The sequence below is a fragment of the Mya arenaria genome, chromosome 8 (assembly GCF_026914265.1).
Source record: "Mya arenaria isolate MELC-2E11 chromosome 8, ASM2691426v1".
NCBI lineage: Eukaryota > Metazoa > Mollusca > Bivalvia > Myida > Myidae > Mya > Mya arenaria.
In genome coordinates this window covers 26,519,983-26,546,657 of record NC_069129.1, presented here as the reverse complement: position 1 = coordinate 26,546,657, position 26,675 = coordinate 26,519,983, and the positions used below count along the sequence as shown (strand labels likewise).

At 37.5% G+C, this 26,675-nt stretch overlaps 1 protein-coding gene across 1 annotated transcript in view; it reads left to right on the top strand.

Annotated features, from left to right (window-relative positions):
* LOC128242662 (probable ATP-dependent RNA helicase DHX35) overlaps nucleotides 1-25,409 on the top strand; it is a 213,508-nt gene extending 188,099 nt beyond the window's left edge. Inside the window, exons 23-25 of the mRNA XM_052959902.1 lie at nucleotides 19,450-19,603; nucleotides 22,384-22,495; nucleotides 24,553-25,409. Coding sequence (XP_052815862.1) covers nucleotides 19,450-19,603; nucleotides 22,384-22,495; nucleotides 24,553-24,597 — 311 coding nt within the window. The 3' untranslated portion in view covers nucleotides 24,598-25,409. The remainder of the gene's footprint in view (nucleotides 1-19,449; nucleotides 19,604-22,383; nucleotides 22,496-24,552) is intronic.
* The last annotated feature ends 1,266 nt before the right edge of the window (nucleotides 25,410-26,675 follow it).

Genomic DNA, 26,675 nt, shown 5'->3' with positions numbered 1-26,675 from the left:
AATAATGAATCAGTTTTGTATTTTTAATACATTTGGCAGTTTTAAACACAGACTATTAATGCGGGCAAAATATGTCGGGATGAAATCCATGGTTGCTATGGAAACATGAGTAAACCAATGGCCATAAATTGTCGAGAAAATGATGCACCAATGACAAACCTTAAAAAGAAAGAAGTTTGGAAGAAATTGATTAACATAGAAAAATAATTATTTTTGGCATTTTTTATTAGCTCTACTGGCCAAAGGCCAGAAGAGCTTATGCGATGGTAATGTGTACGTAGTATGTGCATCCGTGCGTTCGTGCGTCTGTAAACAATTGCTTGTGAACACGATACAGTCTTCAGTTTTGATTGTATCTCGATGAAACTTGTACAATATCTAGATATCCATTAGAGCTCAGTTCCTTTCGAAAGCCAGATCCGCCCATAAATGCCTAGATTATGGGCCATGAAAGTTTTAAAGAAATGCTTTCTATTTTTAGCCAGGTCTGCATGAGCGAATTCTATTTTTAGCCAAGTTTACATGTACATGTAAATTCAAGTCTAGAGTTAAGGGAGACAATTTGCAAGTCTAGGATTTTGAGAGATAATTTGCTTTTTGCTTCTGCAGTTGATTTTGTGAATTACTCTGCCTTGTTCTTGTTGAAAGCCCAAAGGCCATTTTTTAGCTTTAAGTTCTGTAGTTTGCGCATTCATCTTAACAAAATTGGTTGTGAATGTTTTAGTTATGCACCTGGTGTCATTACTGGCCACACCAAGGGTTCACAGGTTTGGTAAACATAAATCTGGAAAGGTTTGAAAATCTTTTTGTGTGTTCGTGCATCCATCTCAGCACAAATGATTGTGAATGTTTGTTCAATTTGATCAATGTTGTCCTAGGATGCCCTTGTCTTTGACCTTTTGACCAATTTTTTTTAACTTTTAAAACTACAGAAATTTTTACTATGAGTACAGTTTTGAAAGCATTGTTTTTTTGTCAGATGACTTTTACTTGGCACATATTAAAATAGTTCATGCAACTAATCTGCTTACAATACTTTCTGGGCTCAGATGTTGAACGTGCTACGCTTTCAGGTAACCCAAACACAAAACATAAACTATATGTCTGTTGCCTTTTACCCATACATACATGCTGTAGATCGATAAGACCACAAAAGCCATGCCAGTAGAGCATAGGCCCTTTTGGGCCTCTTGTTAATGATTATTTCATCTGTAATATTTATGTCTGAAGGCCCAAAATCGCGCGATGCGGCTCATCATTATAGACGGAGGTACTTCATAGTACCTATGTTTACTAGGTTGTTAATATGCAAATTAGTAAAACCTGGGCTCCGTGTGGATTGAGAATTTACTGTATATAAAAACCAGTCGACCGCTTCAGGGTTGAGCATGTTTATCTCTGGAGGGATCTGCAGGCCTTGTTTGACATCGCATGTTACAAATGGTGGCAGCGGTGGGATGTTGACAACGGTCGAATTGGTCTGTTGCCTTAACCACTAGTTTCCCAGGCCAAGACTTGGGACTAGTCTTCTCGGAGGGGAAAGTAATGTTATGGTCCGCTGTAGGTGGCGGATGTGCGTTCATAGTATAACATTCTGTTAAAGACGAAGTACGTTCATAGTATGTATGTTTACTTGGTTGGTAATATGCAAATTAGCAAAGCACAGGCTCTACATGTGTGGAATGAGAATTAACTGTATATAAAGACCAGGTGACCCCTTCAGGGTAGAGCATGCTTTACTCTGAAGGGATCTGTTGCAGGCCTTGCTGGTCTCGCATGTTACACCAGTAACCCAACCTGAACCATATTTTATCCCCCTGACCCTACACTCTAGTGTTGATTTTTTTCGTACTCTAGAAAAAGTGTTAATTTTTTGAGTGAACGTGTTAAGATTTTATCCATTTTGTATTGAAAATATCCTACATTAATAGTGAAAAAAATATATATGCTGTACTTACCTACCCTATTTTTTCGGAGATGTTTGTCAAAACAAAGAAATTTATTTTTTTGGCCTAAGCCCACCACGTTCTGCAAATTGATTTGTATTTTTGGGAGGAAAATAGTTGTATATTCAATGTTTGATTCATGATAGAAGATGGAACATTGATTGACTAGTGAAGCAACATCTGAAACAAAAATTGAAGTGTAAAATATTTTGTTAACCTGTTTTTATAAAAAAAATCATACTTTTGCCAACTTTCTGTTGCCGGCTATCAATTATGACACATTTGTCTGCGTTAACATTAACGCATCTTTTGATTAAGCTCTTGAGCAAACTGCTAATATGGTGTTTTTTCAGCTTTTCAAACTTGTCATTTTTCTGTAACAGGCATGTCATCAGCACCTATGTAATAATTTCTGCATGCGATCTGCTCGTCCAGATTTCGGAGGCATTTCCTTTTAGGAAATAGCTTCGTCTGACACGGCCAGATTTAATACAGCCATGTGACATCAATGTTATGCCACATGCAGAAGTCTAATGCGTCATGTTATATTGTTTTCCCTGTTTTTTTGACCGATTTGTTGTCCATTTTACTGGTTTATTGGTCGTCACTTTTTGTGTGTGTGTTTGTGCTTGGACAAAAATTATTCCTAGTTGTCGCTTAAAGCTGCACTCTCACAGCTTGAAAGTTTTGACAACTTTTTAATTTTTTGTCTTGGAATGAGCCATTTTTTGTGAAAATCCATAGAAACCAGTTAAATAAGACTACTGACAAAAAAAATAGATTGCAGATTTTTATATTTAAGTTCAAAAAATGATGTTTTAAACCATAAAACAGTAATTTTCGAACGGAAATTTGAAAATTTGTGATCTGACATCTTTTGTCAGCAATCTTATGGTTTGCAGACATTTACGCAAAAATTTGCTCTTTCCAAGACAAAAAATAAAAAAGTTGTTAAAATGGTAAATCTGTGAGAGTGCAGCTTTAAATTTTGCCCAAACAAAATTATACAAAATGGCTTTTTACTTTTATCCTCTTTTATTGTGTGTAAAAAGGTTCTTTAGTGATAGAAAATGCAAAACATTTTTGAGTTTAAAAAAAAAAAAAAGATTTTGGATTTAAAAGGGCCAATTTAAATTAATTGCTAGATTTTCATCCAAGTTTCTTTTAAATGGGGAGGGGGCTAACATTTTATTCATTATTTTTCTTAGATGACTGTTTCACTGTTGGAGATGTGTTGACATGCTCTTTCATATTGCATAAAAAATAAGGGACCTGAGTTTGTAGAAAAAACAACAAATACCATCGTAACAATTCTCCTTTTTTACATTTGAATTTTTACATAGACTTGTATGAATAAAAACCTTTCCAGGACAGTACCAGACCGATATTCATATACAGACCCCAGTTCAACATTTTTTTTGGAGTCAAAAATTTGAGGGGCAGCAGAAAAAAGAAGGGGCGAGCGGGGATGAAAACCTAGCAATTAATTGATAGTTGCCTAAACTAAATTCTTGTTTAAAATTCAGACTAAGAGAAAATTGTGAAGTTGTTAGATAATGGTAAAAGATGGTTTGTCGGAACCATTTACTGTAATCATTAGTTTGATTTGATTTTGTTAATTATTTCAAGTGTTGTTGTTTTTAAGGTGAAAACACTGCCACACCATTCATTAAATTGTAATGGTGTATGCCAAAAATAGTCGAGAAAATATGAATAAGTGGGAAGAACAGTGTAAAATAAATAACTGTTGAAGTTTGAACAAGCATTAATTGTTGTTTTTCAAAAGTTAATGAAAACAGAACAGGTTTACAACTCATTAAAAAATAATGGTGATAAAAATAAAAAAGGTAATAGAACAAATATAATGAATTGGAGAGACATCATCATGCTGAAAAAATATATTTTGAAAATTATATTTATTCTTCACAGCTACTGGTAATCTAAGTGTTGTTATTTCACTGTTATGGTTTGCATAATTTAGTATTCTTAATGAATAGAATAATTGTGTTAAGTTTTTATTGAAACTGATAAGACAAATTTAACTGGTCAAAGTCATGGTGTCATTGTCAGCATTGTTGGCGCTGTTTTTCATAAGACAAATTTAACTGGTCAAAGTCATGGTGTCATTGTCAGCATTATTGGCGCTGTCATGAAAAACCTTTAACCTTGCATGGATATAACTTAATTAAAAAACACTCATTTTTTTCAAATGAAACCTTGTATTCAGTTGTTGCTCATGGACAGTAAGGCCCATAACTCTAGCTCCAATAACTGTTTATTTCATCTCCCCCGATGATGACATATTGATTTTGTCCTGTCAGTCAGTAAGACTGTACGTCACACTTAATTTCCGCTCAATATCTATAGAAACTTTGGACCCAGAAACTTCAAACTTGGTATGCAGGTTGGTCATGACTAGAAACTGACCCCAATTGAATTTGAGATGAGTAGGTCAAAGGTCAAGGTCACAGTGACCTTGATGTGAAAAAAAAAAAAACAGTTTAAAAACTGAAGATCTTTGTGTCCAGGAACTTCATATTTAATATGCCAATTGGTCATGACTAGAAGATGACACCTACTCGATATTAGTAGGTCAAATGGCAAGGTTGTGTTGACCTCATGGTGGCATATGATATTTCAGCAGTGACCTTAAGCTGAAAATGGCTTCCACTCATTTAAGCTACAGAACGCTTGCACCTGCAGGAACATCATACTTGGTATATCAGTTGATCATGAGTAATAGATGACCTTTATTGATTTTAAGATCAGTATGTCAAGTTTTCAAGGTTGCAGTGACCTCGAGATGAAAAAACAGTTTTGCTCAATTTTAACTAAAGAACACTTGCACCCAGGAACTTCATTCAGATAAAAACCAGTGTGTTTTTGACTACTGTAGATGACCCTTATTGATTTTTAGATCAGTAGGTCAAGGTCGCTGTGACCTTCAGGTCAAAAAACAGTTTCCGCTCAATAATTTAAAAATGCATAAGCCTAAGAACTTCATACTTAGTATGCTAGTTGGTCATGATTAGTAAATGACTCCTATTGATTTTGAGGTCAGTAGGTCAATGTCACAGTGGCCTTTATGTTAAAGACTCTTTGTGGGTCACCAGTCTGTATGTCACACTTCATTTTTCCTCAAAACCTATAGAACGCTTCTACCCACAAACTTCATACTTGGTATGCAGGTTGGTCATGACCAGTAGATGACCCCTATGTTGGTTCATCTCCACTCCAAAAATACAAATTACATGTCCGTCATTAATTATTTTCCACCCATGACCACTTGGGGTACAAGCTCTTTTTCAAAAAGGAATCTCTAGTTTATTCTCCCTTTTCAACTAAAAAAGACAAACAGGTTAGAGTTGGTGCTTTCCCCACTACGCACTTGTTCTTGCATGCATGTAAGTATCATTTGTCCCCAGTAACAGCCACATTGCAAACAAGATGTGACACTCCAGACTGATTTCATTTGCAACCGACTGCTCAGACTGATTGAAACCTGACTTCTGTTAATATTAGGATCAGTGATCATTCAGCACTTATCTTTTGCAAGTTATCAGAGGTTGATCAGCAACTTACACTTTCACAACTGTTAACTGCAGATACAGCAATTATATGGCTTTATTGAAAATAGTGGAGTCATAAAATAAATAACTTCACTTGCTGCTAAGATTGTGAACATACTTTTTTGTGCCATTTTGCACCATATAATTATTAAAGAGTGAAAGTAATTGATATGATAAATACTCATTTGTTTGAGCATTTTGAATAGTCAAAAGTAATGGTCAGTCACAACCTTATCAATCAGATCGCAGATAGGTAATGCCACACAAGGTTGCAAAAGATCCACATTATCATCAAGCATGTCTTGAAATAAAATCGCTGAAATCCCACCCCATTTGTGACCACTCTGAAAGCTTGAAGGGACCTCAACGAAACCTTTCAGAGATATCTGTAACCTCTTGGCATGTTAGCGTGACTGGGGTTTTAATTGCCAGCAGTGCAGCTGTAGACTTGTGAGAAATAGCTGACACTGTGCAAAAAGTTCACAAGATCGAGACTTTATGATTTTTACTTCATTTTTTTCTTACTTTTATCAGGGTGGAAATACAAGTTTATGATTGTGTTCTGAATGTTTTAATAGCATGAAAACAATATAACTTCTGATAAATTTGATAACAAAATTAAGTATGTATTCAGGTTATATATTTAGTGCTAGTTCTAGATATGTATTGCTATAAAGCAGATAAAATTTGACCTGGAAAAAAATTCTGTAAGCCAGACAATTTTTTTTAGTACATTTTCTACAAGAATTGTAGAAGGGCCTATTTATGTTTGAAATAGTAATATATAGGTTGGGGAGAGTGTGAGTTGGTGAGTTGGTTTGAACAGTGATGGGCAGCTGAGATTGCTTTTTATTCAGTTTTCGATCTTGAGGATTTATATGGCAACATTTAGTTTAAGTATAAGAAGATCTGTAGGGAGTGCACCCGATGCTCCAAAATCGTCAAAAGTTTAAATCAAAATAGGAGAAAAAAAAGTAATTGAATAAATAATAAAATAATTAGTATAGAAAAAAGTAATAGAATATTTAAAATTTCTTGGGGGAGTACCCCTACCCCCTTGCTACCCCTTTGCCAACACTTTAAACCAAACGAAGGGTAGGGCGCAAGTCAAATGGTAACGAAAGCCCCATAAGGTACGCCCCTCTAACATCAATTTTTTAATCTGCCCCTGTTATAAGGATAAGATTAACAAGTTGACAAGATAGCTGCGTTGTTGGTCCTTCTAGCTAATTAGGCCATCATACCAAATTGTTTTTATATGAAGCGTCAACCCTTAATTCCAAAACCTATCTAGCTACCCTAAAACAACAAACAAACCTCTGAAAAAAACTGAATATTAAAGTAGTGACATCCTATGTAGGAAATAGACACCAGGGGCCATATTCAAAAAGAAACTAAGATTAAACTTAAATTTAAGATTAGAAACTGAGTGTTTTGATTGGCTGGTATGTTTAGCTGACCAATAGGCTGAATGGAATCACTGAGGCATGTCTAAGGATAAGACCAATATTGAATGCTGGCTCCAGTCTCCTTCAAAGTCCATGCTCAATTGTCAGATAGATTTCCACTGTAAATTGATGGAGTTCAAATCAAACTTGTATTTAAGTGTGATGATCATGGGAATCACACAGAATTTCTGACGTCAAAAGCTAATGAAAAATACAAGAACAACGTATGAAGCAATTTTTTATCCCCTGCCGAATCGAACATTTCTGTCCGTCATTCCGTCCGACCATCCGTTGGTCCAGTACCATATCTTGGTAGGCATTGATCAGAAAATGTTCAAACTTGGTCAGAATGTTCCCCTTGATCAAATCTCGACCACTTTTAAAAATGGGTCACTTGGGGTTAAAAACTAGGTCAGGCGGGGGACATCAATTCAACGAATTTGCTTTTTACACTTGTGTTCAGTAGTCAAAATTAAAGAAAAAGGAAATTAAAAATATTCAGCAAGATTTTTATCATAGAAAATGTGTTGGTGTTGTTGTTGTTTTTATCGGGAACTCAAAAACCAAACCAACCGCGGATTCTAAACATACGTAAACGATTTGGTAATTGGTGGAATCAAGCCGATATTGATGGACGCAAATGAGGCACTGGTTTTATTATTATATGAAACCTGAGTTTATTTTGATGAGTTTTTACAAGAATTGTCCAATACAGTCACTCTGCAAACTGAATTTCACTGCTTTTTGTGAAAATATGCATATAATTTTATTTTATTTTTTAAAGATATCTTGAATAACATGAACTCTTTAAGAACAGATTTTTAATGTTTTGACTGAGTTTTCCAATATTTTTTGAGGTCTAAACTTTCATTAATTCTTCATTTAAAAAAGAATAATGATAAAACTACATCTGAATGTATCATACTTCTTGCAAAATATCAGTTCAATTGAATGATGTTTGTATTACCATATATAAAGCATATTCCAATATGTGAATTGCACTTAATCAAGGTCGACAACTCTGACATTTCTAAAATCATCTTCCCACATTCCAAACATGTCAATATCTTAACTTAATATCATTATTTTTATCAATAATTATTTTATTCCATATTTATATAATTATTCAAGGGTAATATGGATATTTCACATTTTTTTTGTGTTTATCAGCTCAAAACAGAAAATTAACATATTATCTCAACTATTTATGTTTTTATCAATGATTATTTTATTCTATATTTATATTATTATTCAAAAGTAAAATGGATATTTCACATTTTTTGTGCTTATCAGACTGAAACAGAAAATTAACATAATTAAATTCAAGGTTTTAACAGTCCTGTTTCTTAACAAAATCTCTGAATAGCAAATAACCTTAATAGTGACGCATAGATAGGAAATTCTCAATTATTTCCTGACATTTTGTGGTCCAATGGGGTCATTAAAAGCTTGATGACATGAAACTAAAGTAATTAAGAAGGGTCATAATTTTTGTTGATACGCATGTTAAAATGGCGTTATTTTGTAACAATGTTCTTCACTTAAGCCTGGCTCTCACTGTGACCTATTTGGCTTCAATTGCCAACATTCTCTGTTCAAAACTGTCAAGGTGCTACTATATTTCCTAAGATCTTTTCAAAATTGTTGTATTGACATAGTCCTACAGATGTTTGATAGTGCAGTCGTATCTCCATCATAGGACATAGTCCTTCATCCATTGGATAGTGCAGTGGTATCTCCATAGGACATAGTCCTTCAGCCATTGGATAGTGCAGTCGTATCTCCATCATAGGATATAGTCCTTCAGCCATTGGATAGTGCAGTTATATCTCCATCATAGGATATAGTCCTTCAGCCATTGGATAGTGCAGTCATATCTCCATCATAGGATATAGTCCTTCAGCCATTGGATAGTGCAGTCGTATCTCCATCATAGGATATAGTCCTTCAGCCATTGGATAGTGCAGTCATATCTCCATCATAGGATATAGTCCTTCAGCCATTGGATAGTGCAGTCATATCTCCATCATAGGATATAGTCCTTCAGCCGTTGGATAGTGCAGTCGTATCTCCATAGGTCATAGTCCTTCAGCCATTGGATAGTGCAGTCATATCTCCATCATAGGATATAGTCCTTCAGCCGTTGGATAGTGCAGTCGTATCTCCATAGGTCATAGTCCTTCAGCCATTGGATAGTGCAGTCGTATCTCCATCATAGGATATAGTCCTTCAGCCGTTGGATAGTGCAGTCGTATCTCCATAGGTCATAGTCCTTCAGCCGTTGGATAGTGCAGTCGTATCTCCATAGGTCATAGTCCTTCAGCCGTTGGATAGTGCAGTCGTATCTCCATCATAGGATATAGTCCTTCAGCCATTGGATAGTGCAGTCATATCTCCATCATAGGTTATAGTCCTTCAGCCATTGGATAGTGCAGTCGTATCTCCATAGGACATAGTCCTTCAGCCATTGGATAGTGCAGTCGTATCTCCATCATAGGATATAGTCCTTCAGCCATTGGATAGTGCAGTCGTATCTCCATAGGTCATAGTCCTTCAGCCATTGGATAGTGCAGTTATATCTCCATCATAGGATATAGTCCTTCAGCCATTGGATAGTGCAGTCGTATCTCCATCATAGGATATTGTCCTTCAGCCATTGGATAGTGCAGTCGTATCTCCATCATAGGATATAGTCCTTCAGCCATTGGATAGTGCAGTCGTATCTCCATCATAGGATATAGTTCTTCAGCCATTGGATAGTGCAGTCGTATCTCCATAGGTCATAGTCCTTCAGCCATTGGATAGTGCAGTCGTATCTCCATAGGTCATAGTCCTTCAGCCATTGGATAGTGCAGTCGTATCTCCATAGGTCATAGTCCTGCATCCATAATGGATAGTGCAGTCGTATCTCCATCATAGGACATAGTCCTTCAGCCATTGGATAGTGCAGTCATATCTCCATCATAGGATATAGTCTATCAGCCATTGGATAGTGCAGTCGTATCTCCATAGGACATAGTCCTTCAGCCATTGGATAGTGCAGTCATATCTCCATCATAGGATATAGTTCTTCAGCCATTGGATAGTGCAGTCGTATCTCCATCATAGGATATAGTCCTTCAGCCATTGGATAGTGCAGTCATATCTCCATAGGTCATAGTCCTTCAGCCATTGGATAGTGCAGTCGTATCTCCATCATAGGATATAGTCCTTCAGCCATTGGATAGTGCAGTCATGTCTCCATAGGTCATAGTCCTGCATCCATTGGATAGTGCAGTCGTATCTCCATAGGACATAGTCCTGCAGCCATAATGGATAGTGCAGTTGTATCTCCATATATAGAACATTGTCCTGCAGCTATTGGATAGAGCAGTCGTTACTTGACAGGACATAATCGTACAGCCATTGGAAAGAGCAGTCGTTACTTGACAGGACAAAGTCGTACAGCCATTGGATAGAGCAGTCCTTACTTGACAGAACATGGCCCTGCAGCCATTGGATAAAACAGTCGTTACTCAACAGGACATAGTTCTGCAGCCATTGGATAGAGCAGTCGTTACTGAACAGGACATGGTCCTGCAACCGTTGGATAGAGCAGTCTTTTAAACTTGACAGGATGTGGTCCTGCAGCCATTGGATAGTGCAGTCATTACTTGACAGGACATGGTCCTGCAGCCATTGGATAGAGCAGTCGTTCCTCGACAGGACATGGTCCAGCAGCCATTGGATTGTGCAGTCATTACTTGACAAGACCTGGCCCTGCAGCCATTGGATAGTGCAGTCATTACTTGACAGGACATGGTCCTGCATCCATTGGATAGAGCAGTAGTTACTTGACAGGACATGGTCCTGCAGCCATTGGATAGAGCAGTCTTTACTCAAAAGGACATGGTTCTGCAGCCATTGGGTAGAGCAGGCAATACTCAACAAGACATGGTCCTGCAGCCATTGGATAGTGCAGTCATTACTTGACAGGACATGGTCCTGCAGCTATTGGATAGAGCAGTCGTTACTCGACAGGACATGGTTCTGCAGCCGTTGGTTTGAGCAGTCATTACTTGACAGGGTATGGTCCTGCAGCCATTGGATAGAGCAGTCATTACTTGACAGGACATGGTCCTGCAGCCATTGGATAGAGCAGTCGTTACTCGACAGGACATGGTCCTGCAGCCATTGGATGGAGCCGTCATTACTCAACAGGACATGGTCCTGCAGCCATTGGATTGTGCAGTCGTTACTCAACAGGACATGGTCCTGCAGCCATTAGATGGAGCAGTCATTACTTGAAAGGACATGGTCCTGCAGCCATTGGACAGTGCAGTTATTACTCGACAGGACATGGTCCTGCAACCATTGGATAGAGCTGTCGTTACTTGAAAGGACATGGTCCTGCATTCATTGTATAGGGCAGTCGTTACTTAAAAGGACATGGTCTTGCAGCCATTGGATAGGGCAGTCGTTACTTGAAAGGACATGGTCCTGCAGCCATTGGATAGAGCAGTCGTTACTCGACAGGACATGGTCCTGCAGCTATTGGATGGAGCAGTCATTACTCAACAGGACATGGTCCTGCAGCCATTGGATTGTGCAGTCGTTACTCAACAGGACATGGTCCTGCAGCCATTAGATGGAGCAGTCATTACTTGAAAGGACATGGTCCTGCAGCCATTGGACAGTGCAGTTATTACTCGACAGGACATGGTCCTGCAACCATTGGATAGAGCTGTCGTTACTTGAAAGGACATGGTCCTGCATTCATTGTATAGGGCAGTCGTTACTTAAAAGGACATGGTCTTGCAGCCATTGGATAGGGCAGTCGTTACTTGAAAGGACATGGTCCTGCAGCCATTGGACAGTGCAGTCGTTACTTGACAGGACATGGACCTGCAGCCATTGGACAGTGCAGTCGTTTATGAACAGGACATGGTCCTGCAGCCATTGGATAGAGCAGTCGTTACTCGACAGGACATGGTTCTGCAGCCATTGGACAGTGCAGTTGTTACTGACAGGACATGGTCCTGCAGCCATTGGATAGAGCAGTCGTTACTCGACAGGACGTGGTCCTGCAGCCATTGGATAGTGCAGTCATTACTTGACAGGGTATGGTCCTGCAGCCATTAGATAGAGCAGTTGTTACTCGACAGGACATGGTCCTGCAGCCATTGGATAGTGCAGTCATTACTGGACAGGGTATGGTCCTGCAGCCATTGGACAGTGTAGTTGTTACTCGACAGGACATGGTCCTGCAGCCATTGGACAGTGCAGTCATTACTCAACAGGACATGGTCCTGCAGCCATTGGACAGAGCAGTCTTTACTCAACAGGACATGGTCCTGCAGCCATTGGACAGTGCAGTCGTTACTCGACAGGACATGGTCCTTCAGCTATTGGACAGTGCAGTCATTACTCAACAGGACATGGTCCTGCAGCCATTGAACAGTGCAGTCGTTACTCGACAGGACATGGTCCTTCAGCTATTGGACAGTGCAGTCATTACTCAACAGGACATGGTCCTGCAGCTATTGGATGGAGCAGTCGTTACTCGACAGGACATGGTCCTGCAGCCATGTGGATTGTCGTGGTTTATCGTGACTGCTATCAAATGACTATTTAGAGTGAAAGACCAGGGCCCTGTACCAATAAAGATCATAAGGGCTTAAGATCATAATTTTCAAGGCATTATGAACCTTGTTTTTGGCACACACTGAGTTCCATAGAAATATTGTTAAGACATTTATCGCATAGATTCTGCCTGTAAGCGTGTACCCAAGAAATCTTAAGCAGGTCTAGGTTTGCGTGTACCCAAGAAATCTTAAGCAGGTCTAGGTTTGCGTGTACCCAAGAAAACTTAAGCAGGTCTAGGTTTGCGACTCAGATATCTTATTGAATGGAGCTCAGGACTTATCTTAATTTTATTTACATAATTGAGAATTTTAGATATTTAGCAATGGGGAGGAATTATCCTCAGTCATACACATATGCTGCCATATTTACTCCATTAATGTTTAATTTGGGCCATGTGCAGCTGATTCATTATGATTACTGCCTGGGCAAATTGTGACTGTGAGAGCCAGGCTTTATGTGTGATTTATGGGCATAAGTAGGAAAAGATATTTTACAGAGACCATCCATCAGTTTCAGGTTGCAGTCTGGATTTTCAAGAATTTTCTTATCTGTATTTTATTTCATTTGGAAAAGAGTCCACCTTGGTTCAAGTATTAACTATATGAAAAAATCTTTGTTAGAAAAAATCTGTGATATTTTTCAGAATGAGCATTTTGCATTATAATCACTGTTGATTTTTAGCGCACCTGAGCACAAATTGCATAACATGAGCTATTGTGATAGGGTGATTGTCTATTGTCCTTAACTCGTCAACATTTTCCTTAATTCAAACAACTTCTTCTCCACATCCACTGGGGCAATTTCAACCAAACTTCACACGAATGTTCCTTGGGTGGTCCTCTTCCAGTGTCCCTCAATAAAAGTTGATCCATGTTGATTTTTGGTTGCCATGGCAACCAAAAGGAAAAACTTCTTCTCAGAAACCACTTGCCTGATTTTTAAATAATTTCACAGAAATGTTCCTTACATGACTTTGTATCAAATTCCTTCACCCCATGTTGATTTGTAAAAAACATGACTGCCAGGGGCGGGGCTTCTTTTCACTCATAATAAGTCTATATGGAAATCTTCTCTTCAGAAACTATTAGCCTGATTTCAAAATATTCTCACAGAAGTGTTCCAAAGGTGACCCTCTGTTAAATAGTTTCACCTGCCCCGTATGGGCGGGCAGCCATCATCCAGTATGTTGTCGGATCAATAACTTAGAACCCTCGCTTTGTCTAATCATGTGAGCGATATAGGGCAAGATCTTGGCCCTCTTGTTATTTTCGTGAGTTTAAATATAAAGTATTCATCTTTTTCGTGAATCAACATATTCACAAATTTAAATCCGAACAAAATACATCACTAATCCATTGTGTGTTGATTTTTTTGGATATTGTTGTTGCATTCTTAATTTTAAACACCTAACATTACTTCTCTAGGTATAAAAAACAAAAACATAAACTTAATTTGGGAGTATATACACTTCCACAATTGAATCAATCAAAAACACTTTTATAGTGACAATATCAATATAAAAGCTTTAAAAATATCTAATTGCCCATGTTTTGGCAATTTTACTCCATTACTTCATTAAAATGTAATATTTTATCAAATACAACCCACATTTCAACCAATGAAGTCGCCTATCCGCTTCAAAAATTAGTACCAGTGGCTTGCAGCTTTACAACTTCACAGACACGACGCTATAATTTGGTCCTCTGGCACCTGCAGAAAACATAGTGACTAATTAATGTTCCACCCTTCTTAATCATTAAGATTTTATACAATATGTACTAACTATTACTTAGAATACAACCTACATTTACAGCCAATGAAATTGTAGATAGGCAGTCATGAAGTTATAGACTAAATCATGAAGAATTTTAACTTTTGCAGGTGTTTAAAGGTCCGCCTACAGCCACTCATCCAATTCAATGTCTATTTTCTATAGAAAGCGGGCGGGGATGAAAATCTAGCATTTAATTTATATACACCTAAATAGCATTCTTTTAGACTTTGGAATTTATAAGTAAAGTTGTAAAATTTAGCCTGATTTCCAATACTAGCGATCAATTTTACAGACAAACTAGATTCCTAAAAAATGAAAATGTCCGCTAGAAATTCAAGGTGCATTCCCCATGTGAAACCTATTAATACAAATGACATTTCAGTTGCAGTAAGCAATTATCTTTCTAAAAAAAATCCCAGAAAATTGTGTCTTTTTTTATGGAAGATTCCCCTTTCTGCATTTTCAGTTTGTCTGTTAATGTTTTTTGAAGAAATAAGAACGATGTAATTGTTATAGAATCGTTGCTTTCGTCAGGTAAGATGAAATCTTGACTGCTTGTAAAAATCAGTCACATTGGGTCAAAAACTAGTTTATAAGGTCAAATCTTAGTAAAATATTTGGAACACCTATAGAGACTTTATTTGGTCCAATACTCAATTTCAATTTTAATCAAAATGTTTCCATGGTCATGAAACTTGGTCAAATCTTTGAAAAATCAATTGTTCCGAACCAAATATTTGTATTGATTGGTCAGTCTTTGTTGAAACTTTGGCTGCACTATATAGATATTCTTTTATTTCAAACAAGTGCAAACAAACTCATATCTCATAATTAACTAACTCTCATAAGAGTGCATCACTTTGCAGCCATATTATATAAATGCTTTGGTTGGAATATTTTACCAACACTTCATTTCCATTCCAATATCTATTTTGAATCTATCAATTTAATGTATCTGCTTGTTGAAAACATGTTCTTTAGATTTGTTGTTTCTGCCAATGTTTATAAAAACAATTTAAGTCCCATTTCTCCTCTTTCAAAATAGATACTTTCTAGATGAAGGAAAATAATGTAGCTGACAAGTCAGCATAGGAAATATGTGGTAATGAAACGAATATGGAGGCCCGTTTGCAAAACTTAAAAGTGTTTGTACACACATGAAGATGTTTTATTATGAATCGATCATTCATCAGTTTTTATACGCTTGTTCATAGAATGGGACATATTATAGTTTTACCTGCACCGTACAGGAGGGTGGGCTATGTCCAGTATGTTGTCCTATGAGTATCTTTAGAAGCCTTTCTTGAATCATCACCAAATTTGGTCAGAATGTGCATTGGCATAATTTCTCGGACAGGTTTGATGTCACTCCAGAGTTATCACCCTTTAATTTTAGAAATTATCTAAAATTGGTCATGTTTGATCAATAACTTTAGAAGCCTTTGTTCAATCAACACCAAATGTGATCTGAATGGATATGGACATTATATCCCAGAGCTACTAAAAAAAAAAAACGGAAAAAAAACTCCTAAAAGTTCGGACACTTATAAATGGACTGGCAAATTGTCAGTTTTTAGGAACCTGCCATATTTCTCTAGTTGATCTCTGATAAGGCCCCAAAAAAAAAGTTCTTGTTTCTGGTCACCCGACCGACCATACTTTTTACCCCCGACCATACTCTTTTTTTTTTGCCCCAAAATAATTTTTGTAGACCTGAGTCCCGGGAGAACGATACTGGATACGAAAAATAAACCATGCTATCCGACAAGATATTTAAACAGGGCTTTCAATGGACCTTACCTCTTGTGAGATATCGTCAATGACCCGAAGTTCGCAAGTAAGTGTCCTCTGACCCAAGAGAATTTCAGTGCAAGAGTCGTTAGTCCTAAAACTGAAGATCAATGGGGCCGCAAACCATGTGCTGAATGTTTGTTTATTCAACTAAAGTGTCTTTAAAGTAAACACATGTCAATAGCAATTAATGCCCGAAGTTACAAGTGAACAACCCTGTCCATTAACAGCAGTCAAACTCAATGTGGTGAATAACTCCGCCATTATGTAAATGGATACCTTCGGCAGTTTAAGCTAACTACGAACAACAATGTTTCTATATCAACAATTGAAATGTTATTTAATTCAATTTCACCTATTAACTAAAAATAAAAGATAAAACTTGGAAGTTTGTAAATGGTTAAAAAAAAAAATTCATCTAGCTCTCCTGCGCATGCACATGGTCCAAAAAGCACGGGAAACAGATGCTTTTAGGTTTACTTCCTGTCAATTTTAATGAAAGTGAAAGGAGAACTATTTGACATAAATCCGGGTGTATCTACAGTTAAGTTCTATTACATAACATGTGGATTGCTCTGCCATTTTTATAAAGGAACAATGTTGGGATATTGGCAATAGGAACGCTGAATGTTTTTGTTTACTTCCGGAAGAATCCTAAGGTGAAAATGAAACTGAAAGTAAAAGCAAAAAAAATGCCATCGCTTATTGGATTTTGACAAGGTTGCATCGGATTACATAAAAAATAATACAAGCATCCTTTTTAACTCAACACATACAGGTACAACTTCGATAACATTAAAATATATCGCCAGTCTTCGTAACAGATCGCAACGAACATATTTCGGTGGCCAGATGTTGCTATTTTTAGTAACGAAAGGTATTTCCCCGGTATTTATAGGTTCTACATCGTAGTATTTTGAACTAGATGATTTATAAATATTGTTGTTTATTAAATAAATAAAATTGGATATTTTTTACTACAAACAAGTCTTAAGTCATTCGATCCTACTCAAAGGAGCTTACAGTACTGTGCTAATGCTCGAAGACAATACATTCAACATTCCGATCCAAAGGTTTATTAAAAAAAAAAAAAAAAAAAAAAAAATCCCTTTGAGGCCCCTGACCAGAAACAAGAACTTTTTTTTTTTACCTAATCAGTTGTAAAACTTAGTCCAATTACCAACTCTAGGAGATCAAACTGTGTAGGTTCCTGGAAAATGAAAATGTCGGCTGGAAATTAGGGTGCACCCTCTAAGTGAAACCTTTTAACGCAAGTGACATTTCCAATGCAGTAAGCAATTATCTTTCTGCATTGTGCTGAAAATTTTCTGCGAAAATGGTTTCTGTTTTCCTGGAAGTCTCGATCTTTTTTTTCATTATATTTTTAGTTGGTCTGTTATTTTTGAAGAAATAAATTGGAGGTAATTGTCATAGGATCCTTGTTGTTGTCAGCATAGGTAATTCGTTGTCATGCAATATCTTAGATATTCACCATAATATTTGTAATCTGTACGGCTTGTTGTCGCACAAATTTCATTCGAGTTTTAGTAAACTTTTAATGTTTATACAAAATAAAGAGTGACTGTTCCTTCTATGATGTTTGTGTAACCATAAAAAAGCAGTGTTTTTTAATTTAATTTCTACATATACATAAATTGCTGTATTATCATGAACTTTATCATTAGTGGAATTTATAGTATTGTGTACGATAAATGGTACTGGTTCTTTACTTGAATAGTAGTTACTTGAAATCATTTTTTAATTTCAAAGGGAAAAAACTCATTTTAACTATAAAGTCATTAATAAGTGTATTATATCCCTTTCAATTATGTGCATACATGAAACCAAAATTGGAGTGTTGCATTGTTATACAAAATTCCGTCAAATTGAAATTATGGCTAAGGATTGCATCATTAAAATACAAGCAAATCTTAAATAGTTCACACCTGTAGAAGCAGAAAATAGCAAAGTCTTTTATAGGCTAAGAAAAATTTTCATATCCTTCATGTCAAAAAAGTTATTTCGAAATTATGCACCGGTCAATTGTAACCACGGCCGCCCAAGGTCCAGGGATATACCCGGGATAGCCGGGAAAATTGGCCGTGTTTTTGACCTTCCCGGTGGCCCCGCAGTGCCGGGTGAATGCAGTGGTTTTGTATTCACGACAAATATAGCGGGGAATGTGCCTAACTTAGGGTCCCTGGGGTGCGGGGGCATTTGGCGGGGATTTTACCATCAGTTCCTTTCTGCAGGGTGGGGGTTTTACCCGGGCTTGGCTGGACCCAAATTCAAAGTCCCCGCTATTCCCCGGACCCGGAGGGGCCTTGGTTACAATTGACTGGTGCATTAATGTCACTTAATTATTTGTTTACATCAGTTGTGACCCGTAGTGCCTGGCATTTGGCATTAGATGGTAGAACTGGAAAATTTGGAGTATTAATTTAAGTACTGGTTTAAGCCAAGGGTGTACCATGTATTTTGTTTGTTTAAACTTATTAATTTAACGATTGTGAATCATGTTATGACAAACATTTTATTAATCACTCTTGTTGGTTTATGCACGAGTGTGGTCTTGTGTTGTAGGGGGAACCAGAGTACATAGAGGAAAACCACTTGTCCAGCTTGGTGACCACAAACCAAACTGTACCATGTATTGGTTCTTTACACCAGTCATGTTTAAGAACCAAGGGAACTATTTGAGAAGAGCATGGGCATCCCTACCAGATCTCCTTGTCTCTAGCTCTGCGATATCTAGATATGAACTAATTGTCACTTAAGAATGGCTTTTCAATACACTTAAATTAAGTCATGATGGCAAACTGTGCTGTGAAGCCATTATGCAGGCAATGAACCCAGGCAGACCTTTATAAATCCTAAAATATACTTACATGAAACTTGTCATAAAATGTGGTAACACTGATACATATAATCAACTCCTGTCGCTAAAATATTTGAAGATTACAGACTATGTTTGTCTCCGACATCCAACAGTACTCTTTCTGTTCTAGGTTTCTTAAATGTAGCTGTACTTTAACCTACAAGAAAACAAATTCAGCTATTTCACAGAACTACTTTTTATGGACTTTGAAAAAAATTAGCAGTCGGAATGTGCATAAACAAATTGTGCCCGTTTTTATTAAACCAACAACATAGGTATCAAATTTCTTAGAGCTAGCAAATAATTATCATGTACCACATAATTATCTATAAATTGTAGGATGTTCTTTCCTGAGAAAATATCAACTACTGAATTTTTTTTAAATAGTTTTTGTATTTTATTTCTTCTTTATTTGCAGAGGATGTTGAGCCGCTATGCAAGTGCATCACAGCGGGCCTTTTTGCCAACACAGCACGATTTCACCCGAGTGGAGTGTACCGTACTGTAAGGGATGACCACACCCTGTATATACATCCCACCTCTGTGTTGTACACAGAGAAGCCCCCAAAATGGTAGGTATATACACCTAGTATAGCAATTAACAAAGGAAACTTTGACTTGACATTGGAGACTGTGTGAAAGGTATATATGTCAGTGCACTTGGCATTGGAGACTGTGTGAAAGGTATGTCTGTCAGTGCACTTGACATTGTGTGAAAGGTATGTCTGTCAGTGCACCTAGCATTGGAGACTGTGTGAAAGGTATGTCTGTCAGTGCACCTAGCATTGGAGACTGTGTGAAAGGTATATCTGTCAGTGCACCTAGCATTGGAGACTGTGTGAAAGGTATGTCTGTCAGTGCACCTAGCATTGGAGACTGTGTGAAAGGTATGTCTGTCAGTGCACCTAGCATTGGAGACTGTGTGAAAGGTATATCTGTCAGTGCACTTGGCATTGGAGACTGTGTGAAAGGTATGTCTGTCAGTGCACCTAGCATTGGAGACTGTGTGAAAGGTATGTCTGTCAGTGCACCTAGCATTGGAGACTGTGTGAAAGGTATGTCTGTCAGTGCACCTAGCATTTGAGACTGTGTGAAAGGTATGTCTGTCAGTGCACCTAGCATTGGAGACTGTGTGAAAGGTATATCTGTCAGTGCACTTGGCATTGGAGACTGTGTGAAAGGTATGTGTGTCAGTGCACTTGGCATTGGAGACTGTGTAAAAGGTATGTCTGTCAGTGCACCTAGCATTGGAGACTGTGTGAAAGGTATGTCTGTCAGTGCACTTGACATTGGAGACTGTGTGAAAGGTATATCTGTCAGTGCACTTGACATTGGAGACTGTGTAAAAGGTATGTCTGTCAGTGCACTTGGCATTGGAGACTGTGTGAAAGGTATATCTGGCAGTGTACTTGGCATTGGAGACTGTGTGAAAGGTATGTCTGTCAGTGCACTTGACATTGGAGACTGTGTGAAAGGTATGTCTGTCAGTGCACCTAGCATTGGAGACTGTGTGAAAATTGGCATTGGAGACTGTGTGAAAGGTATGTCTGTCAGTGCACTTGGCATTGGAGACTGTGTGAAAGGTATGTCTGTCAGTGCACTTGGCATTGGAGACTGTGTAAAAGGTATGTCTGTCAGTGCACTTGGCATTGGAGACTGTGTGAAAGGTATGTCTGTCAGTGCACTTGGCATTGGAGACTGTGTGAAAGGTATGTCTGTCAGTGCACTTGGCATTGGAGACTGTGTGAAAGGTATGTCTGTCAGTGCACTTGGCATTGGAGACTGTGTGAAAGGTATGTCTGTCAGTGCACTTGGCATTGGAGACTGTGTGAAAGGTATGCCTGTCAGTGCACTTGACATTGGAGACTGTGTGAAAGGTATGTATGTCAGTGCACTTGGCATTGGAGACTGTGTGAAAGGTATGTCTGTCAGTGCACCTAGCATTGGAGACTGTGTGAAAGGTATATCTGTCAGTGCACCTAGCATTGGAGACTGTGTGAAAGGTATGTCTGTCAGTGCACCTAGCATTGGAGACTGTGTGAAAGGTATGTCTGTCAGTGCACCTAGCATTGGAGACTGTGTGAAAGGTATATATGTCAGTGCGCTTGGCATTGGAGACTGTGTGAAAGGCATATCTGTCAGTGCGCTTGGCATTGGAGACTGTGTGAAAGGCATATCTGTCAGTGCGCTTGGCATTGGAGACTGTGTGAAAGGCATATCTGTCAGTGCGCTTGGCATTGGAGACTGTGGGAAAGGCATATCTGTCAGTGCGCTTGGCATTGGAGACTGTGGGAAAGGCATATCTGTCAGTGCGCTTGGCATTGGAGACTGTGTGAAAGGCATATCTGTCAGTGCACTTGGCATTGGAGACTGTGTGAAAGGTATGTTTGTCAGTGCACTTGGCATTGGAGACTGTGTGAAAGGTATGTCTGTCAGTGCACCTAGCATTGGAGACTGTGTGAAAGGTATGTCTGTCAGTGCACCTAGCATTGGAGACTGTGTGAAAGGTATGTCTGTCAGTGCACTTGACATTGGAGACTGTGTGAAAGGTATGTCTGTCAGTGCACCTAGCATTGGGGACTGTGTGAAAGGTATGTCTGTCAGTGCACCTAGCATTGGAGACTGTGTGAAAGGTTTATCTGTCAGTGCACTTGGCATTGGAGACTGTGTGAAAGGTATATATGTTAGTGCACTTGGCATTCGAGACTTTGTGAAAGGTATTTCTGTCAGTGCACTTGGCATTGGAGACTGTGTGAAAGGTTATTCTGTCAGTGCACTTGGCATTGGAGACTGTGTGAAAGGTATATATGTTAGTGCATTTGGCATTGGAGACTGTGTGAAAGGTATCTCTGTCAGTGCACTTGGCATTGGAGACTGTGTGAAAGGTTTATCTGTCAGTGCACTTGGCATTGGAGACTGTGTGAAAGGTATCTCTGTCAGTGCACTTGGCATTGGAGACTGTGTGAAAGGTATATCTGTCAGTGCACTTGACATTGGAGACTGTGTAAAAGGTATATCTGTCAGTGCACTTGACATTGGAGACTGTGTGAAAGGTATATCTGTCAGTGCACTTGGCATTGGAGACTGTGTGAAAGGTATATCTGTCAGTGCACTTGGTATTGGAGACTGTGTAAAAGGTATATATTTTAGTGTATAATATATAGTTCAAATTCTCCTCTGCTTAATATATTATTCCATCAGCAAAAAGAAAAGGACAATACTGGAATTAAAAACAAGAAGAACTCATTGGTTATCCTAGATGCCAATAATGTGATTATAATTTGCAAAATGTGACAACCTTTTACAACAGGTTTTACTGTTTTGCCATAAAAAACTATATTATACATTTCAGGGTTGTTTTCAATGAGGTGGTTCAGACGACCAAGGACTACATGCGAGATGTGACTGTCATCGATCCAGGCTGGCTCTGTGAACTGGCACCAGACTTCTACCAGTTTGGAACTGTGTGTAGTTTATTTTGATTATAAAGATATGTAAAAAAAATATCTAGGTTTTCGATTGAAGTGATGTTTGAGTTCATCTGTCATTATTTTGTTGAACCAGTCTTCATGAAACTTGGTATGTGAAGATTTATTATGGGTCATGACAGGTAAATGAGTAGGTGACTTCTCACACCCTAGAGCCACCTTCTTTCTCTACCTCAATCATGAAACTTGGTGAGAATGTCTGTCAAATTTGAATTGTGTTCTATGAGTAGGTCAAAAAGTAAGTCATGAAACTTGATCTGATTATTTGTGTTAATCCGAGTTGTTTTTAAAATCTGGTGAACAAAATTATTGCTAGGGTTCTCAGCTAAGAGGTGTTGTTGGATGGACATGAATTTGTGTGCTTTTATATCTTGAATTTTTAATTTTCTTTTCAACTAAAAAATGCTTTATCTATAAACATGTTGGCCAGATAGTTGTGTTTCGAAAAAAATTGCTTATCTTTATAAATGATGGTGAGATAAGTATGTTCTTTAAAAAATGCTTAGCACATGACTTTGTATCTATTAAAAAACAATGGCCAGATAGGATTGTTGTGTTCTTAAAAGGAATTGCTTTATCTATCAAGTTGATGGCAAGATTGTTCTGTTCTTAAAAGAAAAATGTTTTATCTATAAACATGAAGGCCAGATAGTTGTGTTCTTAAAAAGAATTGCTTTATCTATCAATTTGATGGCCAGATAGTTGTGTTCTTTTTCTCCCGCCTTAGATATGTAGATCTAAAAATTTGGCCATGCTGGAAATTCTTTTCTCCCACCTCAGATAAGTAGATCCATTAATTTAACCATGCTAGAAATTCTTATCTTGCCCACGGGCGAAGATAAAATGCCCGTATGGAACTTCTTTTAATGGTCACCACATTGTAATTACCTCCCTTGTTGAAGACTGTCGTCTGTAGCGCATCATGGAAACCTTGTCTGGTGGCAATATTTAGAACACGATTTAATTATTTCTCGCTTCAAATGTCACCAGAAAACAGTTTTTACGCACCTTTCAAGAAATAATGCTTCACTCTTCTTAGAACTATTTAAAGACCGATCAGACCATTTACATACTCTGAATCACTGCGCGAATATCCATGACAACCACGAATTATTGCATATCCATACGCAATTATTTTCACTTAGCACAAAAGAGTTCCGGCAAAAAAATACATTTTTACTTAATTTTGTTTAACTGAGGTGGGAGAAAAAGCATCTACCATAGCCGCTCGTGTAAGAAAGGTTCATCCTGACCCTCGCGCAGGGTGTTTTGCGGAAACTCGGTAAACCTCGTTTCCGCAAAACACCCTACGCTCGGGTCGGAATGAACCTATCTTACACTCTCGGCCATGGAAGATACTTATAATCTTGCACAGGCAAAGATAACACCTGCCTTGTTGGGACTCGTTGTCTGTAGCATCATGGAATCTTTGTCTTGTTGAAATATTTAAAATCCAAATTGATTATTTCTCACTTCAAAAAGCACCATATATAAGTTTTCACGCTTCATTCAAGAAAAAATGCTGCACTCTCCTCAGAACTACTTCAAGAAGAATTTGACTACCGGTATTTACATGATCTGAATCACTGTGCACATATCCATGACAACCACGAATTATCACATATCTATACGCACATTATTTTCACTACACACAAATTTTAAAGAGTTCCAGCAAAATATAAAACTACTTTTAACTTTATTACTTTATTATGTTTAACTGAAGTGGGAGAAAAAGCATCTACCATAGCTAAGTTCATCCTAACCCTCACGCAGGGTGTTCTGCAAAAACTTGGAAACCTCGTTTCCGCAAAACACCCTACCTCAGGTCGGATCTTACATTCTCGGCCATAGAAGATACTTATAATCTATAAACATGAAAGCCAGATAGTTGTGTTCTTAAAAAGATTGCTTTATCTATCATTTTTGTGGCCAGATAGTTGTGTTCTTAAAAAAGTTTCTTTATCTGTAACCATTGTCATGATGGCCCATAATTCTGTGACATGTTTTATTCTTGATCATTTCTGTCTTACCAGGAGAGGGAAATAGCTGCGAAAAGGACAAGAAGGGACGCAAGCTGATGCAGATTGCCTCATCATTTTATAGTTCATCATAAATCTTGGTGCAAAAAAATCTGGCTCATTGGCTGTTTTACCACAGGATGTCATTACAAAACATTGAGCAAAAATCCTGCACTGAATCTATCAAAAAGTGACACATTGATGTTTATGCTTTGAAAGCATAAAGCTTGAAAAATCGCATGGAAATAAGGCATTTTATTGAGGTGCCAAATAGTGCTTTGGATTGACGTTTTATTAATAGTGATTTCGTGTGACATTTTGAAATGTCCATGTATCATAAAAACTTTACCTTAGGTCAAAGCCTTTGATTTGGAATTGATTTTCACTTTTGCACAATATGATGATTATTTATTCAATAAAAAAATGAATCTGCCAAAATATTGACTTTGATGCTTGTTTCATTTTGTATATGCTCATACACCAAAATAGATAAAGATGTCATTGGAATTTGATACCAGAAAAATGGTATGCAGATAAAAAAAAAAAGCTGCAGGATTACAGCTGTTGTATGGACAAACCATAATCAGATTGTAAAATGGACATTGAAAAGACTGATTCCAAGACTTGTATATACATGAGACGCATAGGGCCAAGTTTCTAAGAAAATCTGGACGCTGTTTTAATGAGATGTATCAACGTGAGCTTAAGAGAACTAGGAGATCCCCATTAAATTATGGGCAGAATCTATACGATAAATGTTTATACAATAATTCTATTGATATGCAGTTTGCGTGATAACTTCAAAATATTATCCTTTTAAAATTTTGGACTCGACTGGTAGATATGTTTATATGGATGGATTTGTGTTGATTTAAATGTATGTATATGTATACTTCATCTTCAATAAATTCTGAACAAATTTTGGTGTGTGGTTTAATATCGTAATAAAATTCAAACTATACACAAATGCAAATGTCATTTTCCCAACAAAATTGCAAATGGCGTTAAAAATTGTTAATGGTGTTCTTGAAACTAAGGGAGGTAACTCAGTTAAAAATTGCAAATGGCGTATTTGAAACCAAGGGAGGCGACTTTGTAGAAAAATGCAAATGGCATTCTTGAAACTAAGGAAGGTTAAAATTGCAAATGGCGTATTTGAAACCAAGGGAGGTAACTCAGTTAAAAATTGCAAATGGTGTTCTTGAAACTAAGGGAGGTAATTCAGTTAAAAATTGCAAATGGCGTTTTTGAAACCAAGGGAGGTAACTCTGTAGAAAAATGCAAATGGCATTCTTGAAACTAAGGGAGGTTAAAAATTGCAAATGGCGTATTTGCAACCAAGGGAGATAACTCAGTTAAAAATTGCAAATGGTGTTCTTGAAACTAAGGGAGGTAACTGTATAAAATGCAAATGGCATTCTTGAAACTAAGGGAGGTGAAAAATTGCAAATGGTGTCATTTAAAAATGCAAATGATGTATTTCAAACTAAGGGAGATTTCTCTAGAAAATGCAAATAGCATTCTTGAAACTAAGGGAGGTTACTCTGTTAAAAATGGCAATTTTGAAACTAAGGGAGGTAACTGTTAAACAATGGCAATCTAAGAGAGGTAACTGTAGAAAAATGCAAATGGTGTTCTTGAAACTAAGAGGTTACTGTAGAAAAATGCAAATGGCATTCTTGAAACTAAGGGAGGTTAAAAATTGCAAATGGCGTATTTGAAACCAAAGGAGATAACTCAGTTAAAAATTGCAAATGGTGTTCTTGAAACTTAGGGAGGTAACTGTATAAAATGCAAATGGCATTCTTGAAACTAAGGGAGGTGAAAAATTGCAAATGGTGTCATTTAAAAATGCAAATGATGTATTTCAAACTAAGGGAGAGTTCTCTAGAAAATGCAAATAGCATTCTTGAAACTAAGGGAGGTTACTCTGTTAAAAATGGCAATTTTGAAACTAAGGGAGGTAACTGTTAAACAATGGCAATCTAAGAGAGGTAACTGTAGAAAAATGCAAATGGTGTTCTTGAAACTAAGAGAGGTTACTGTAGAAAAATGCAAATGGCATTCTTGAAACTAAGTGAGGTGAAAAATTGCAAATGGCATATTTGAAACTAAGGGAGGTAACTCTGTAGAAAAAT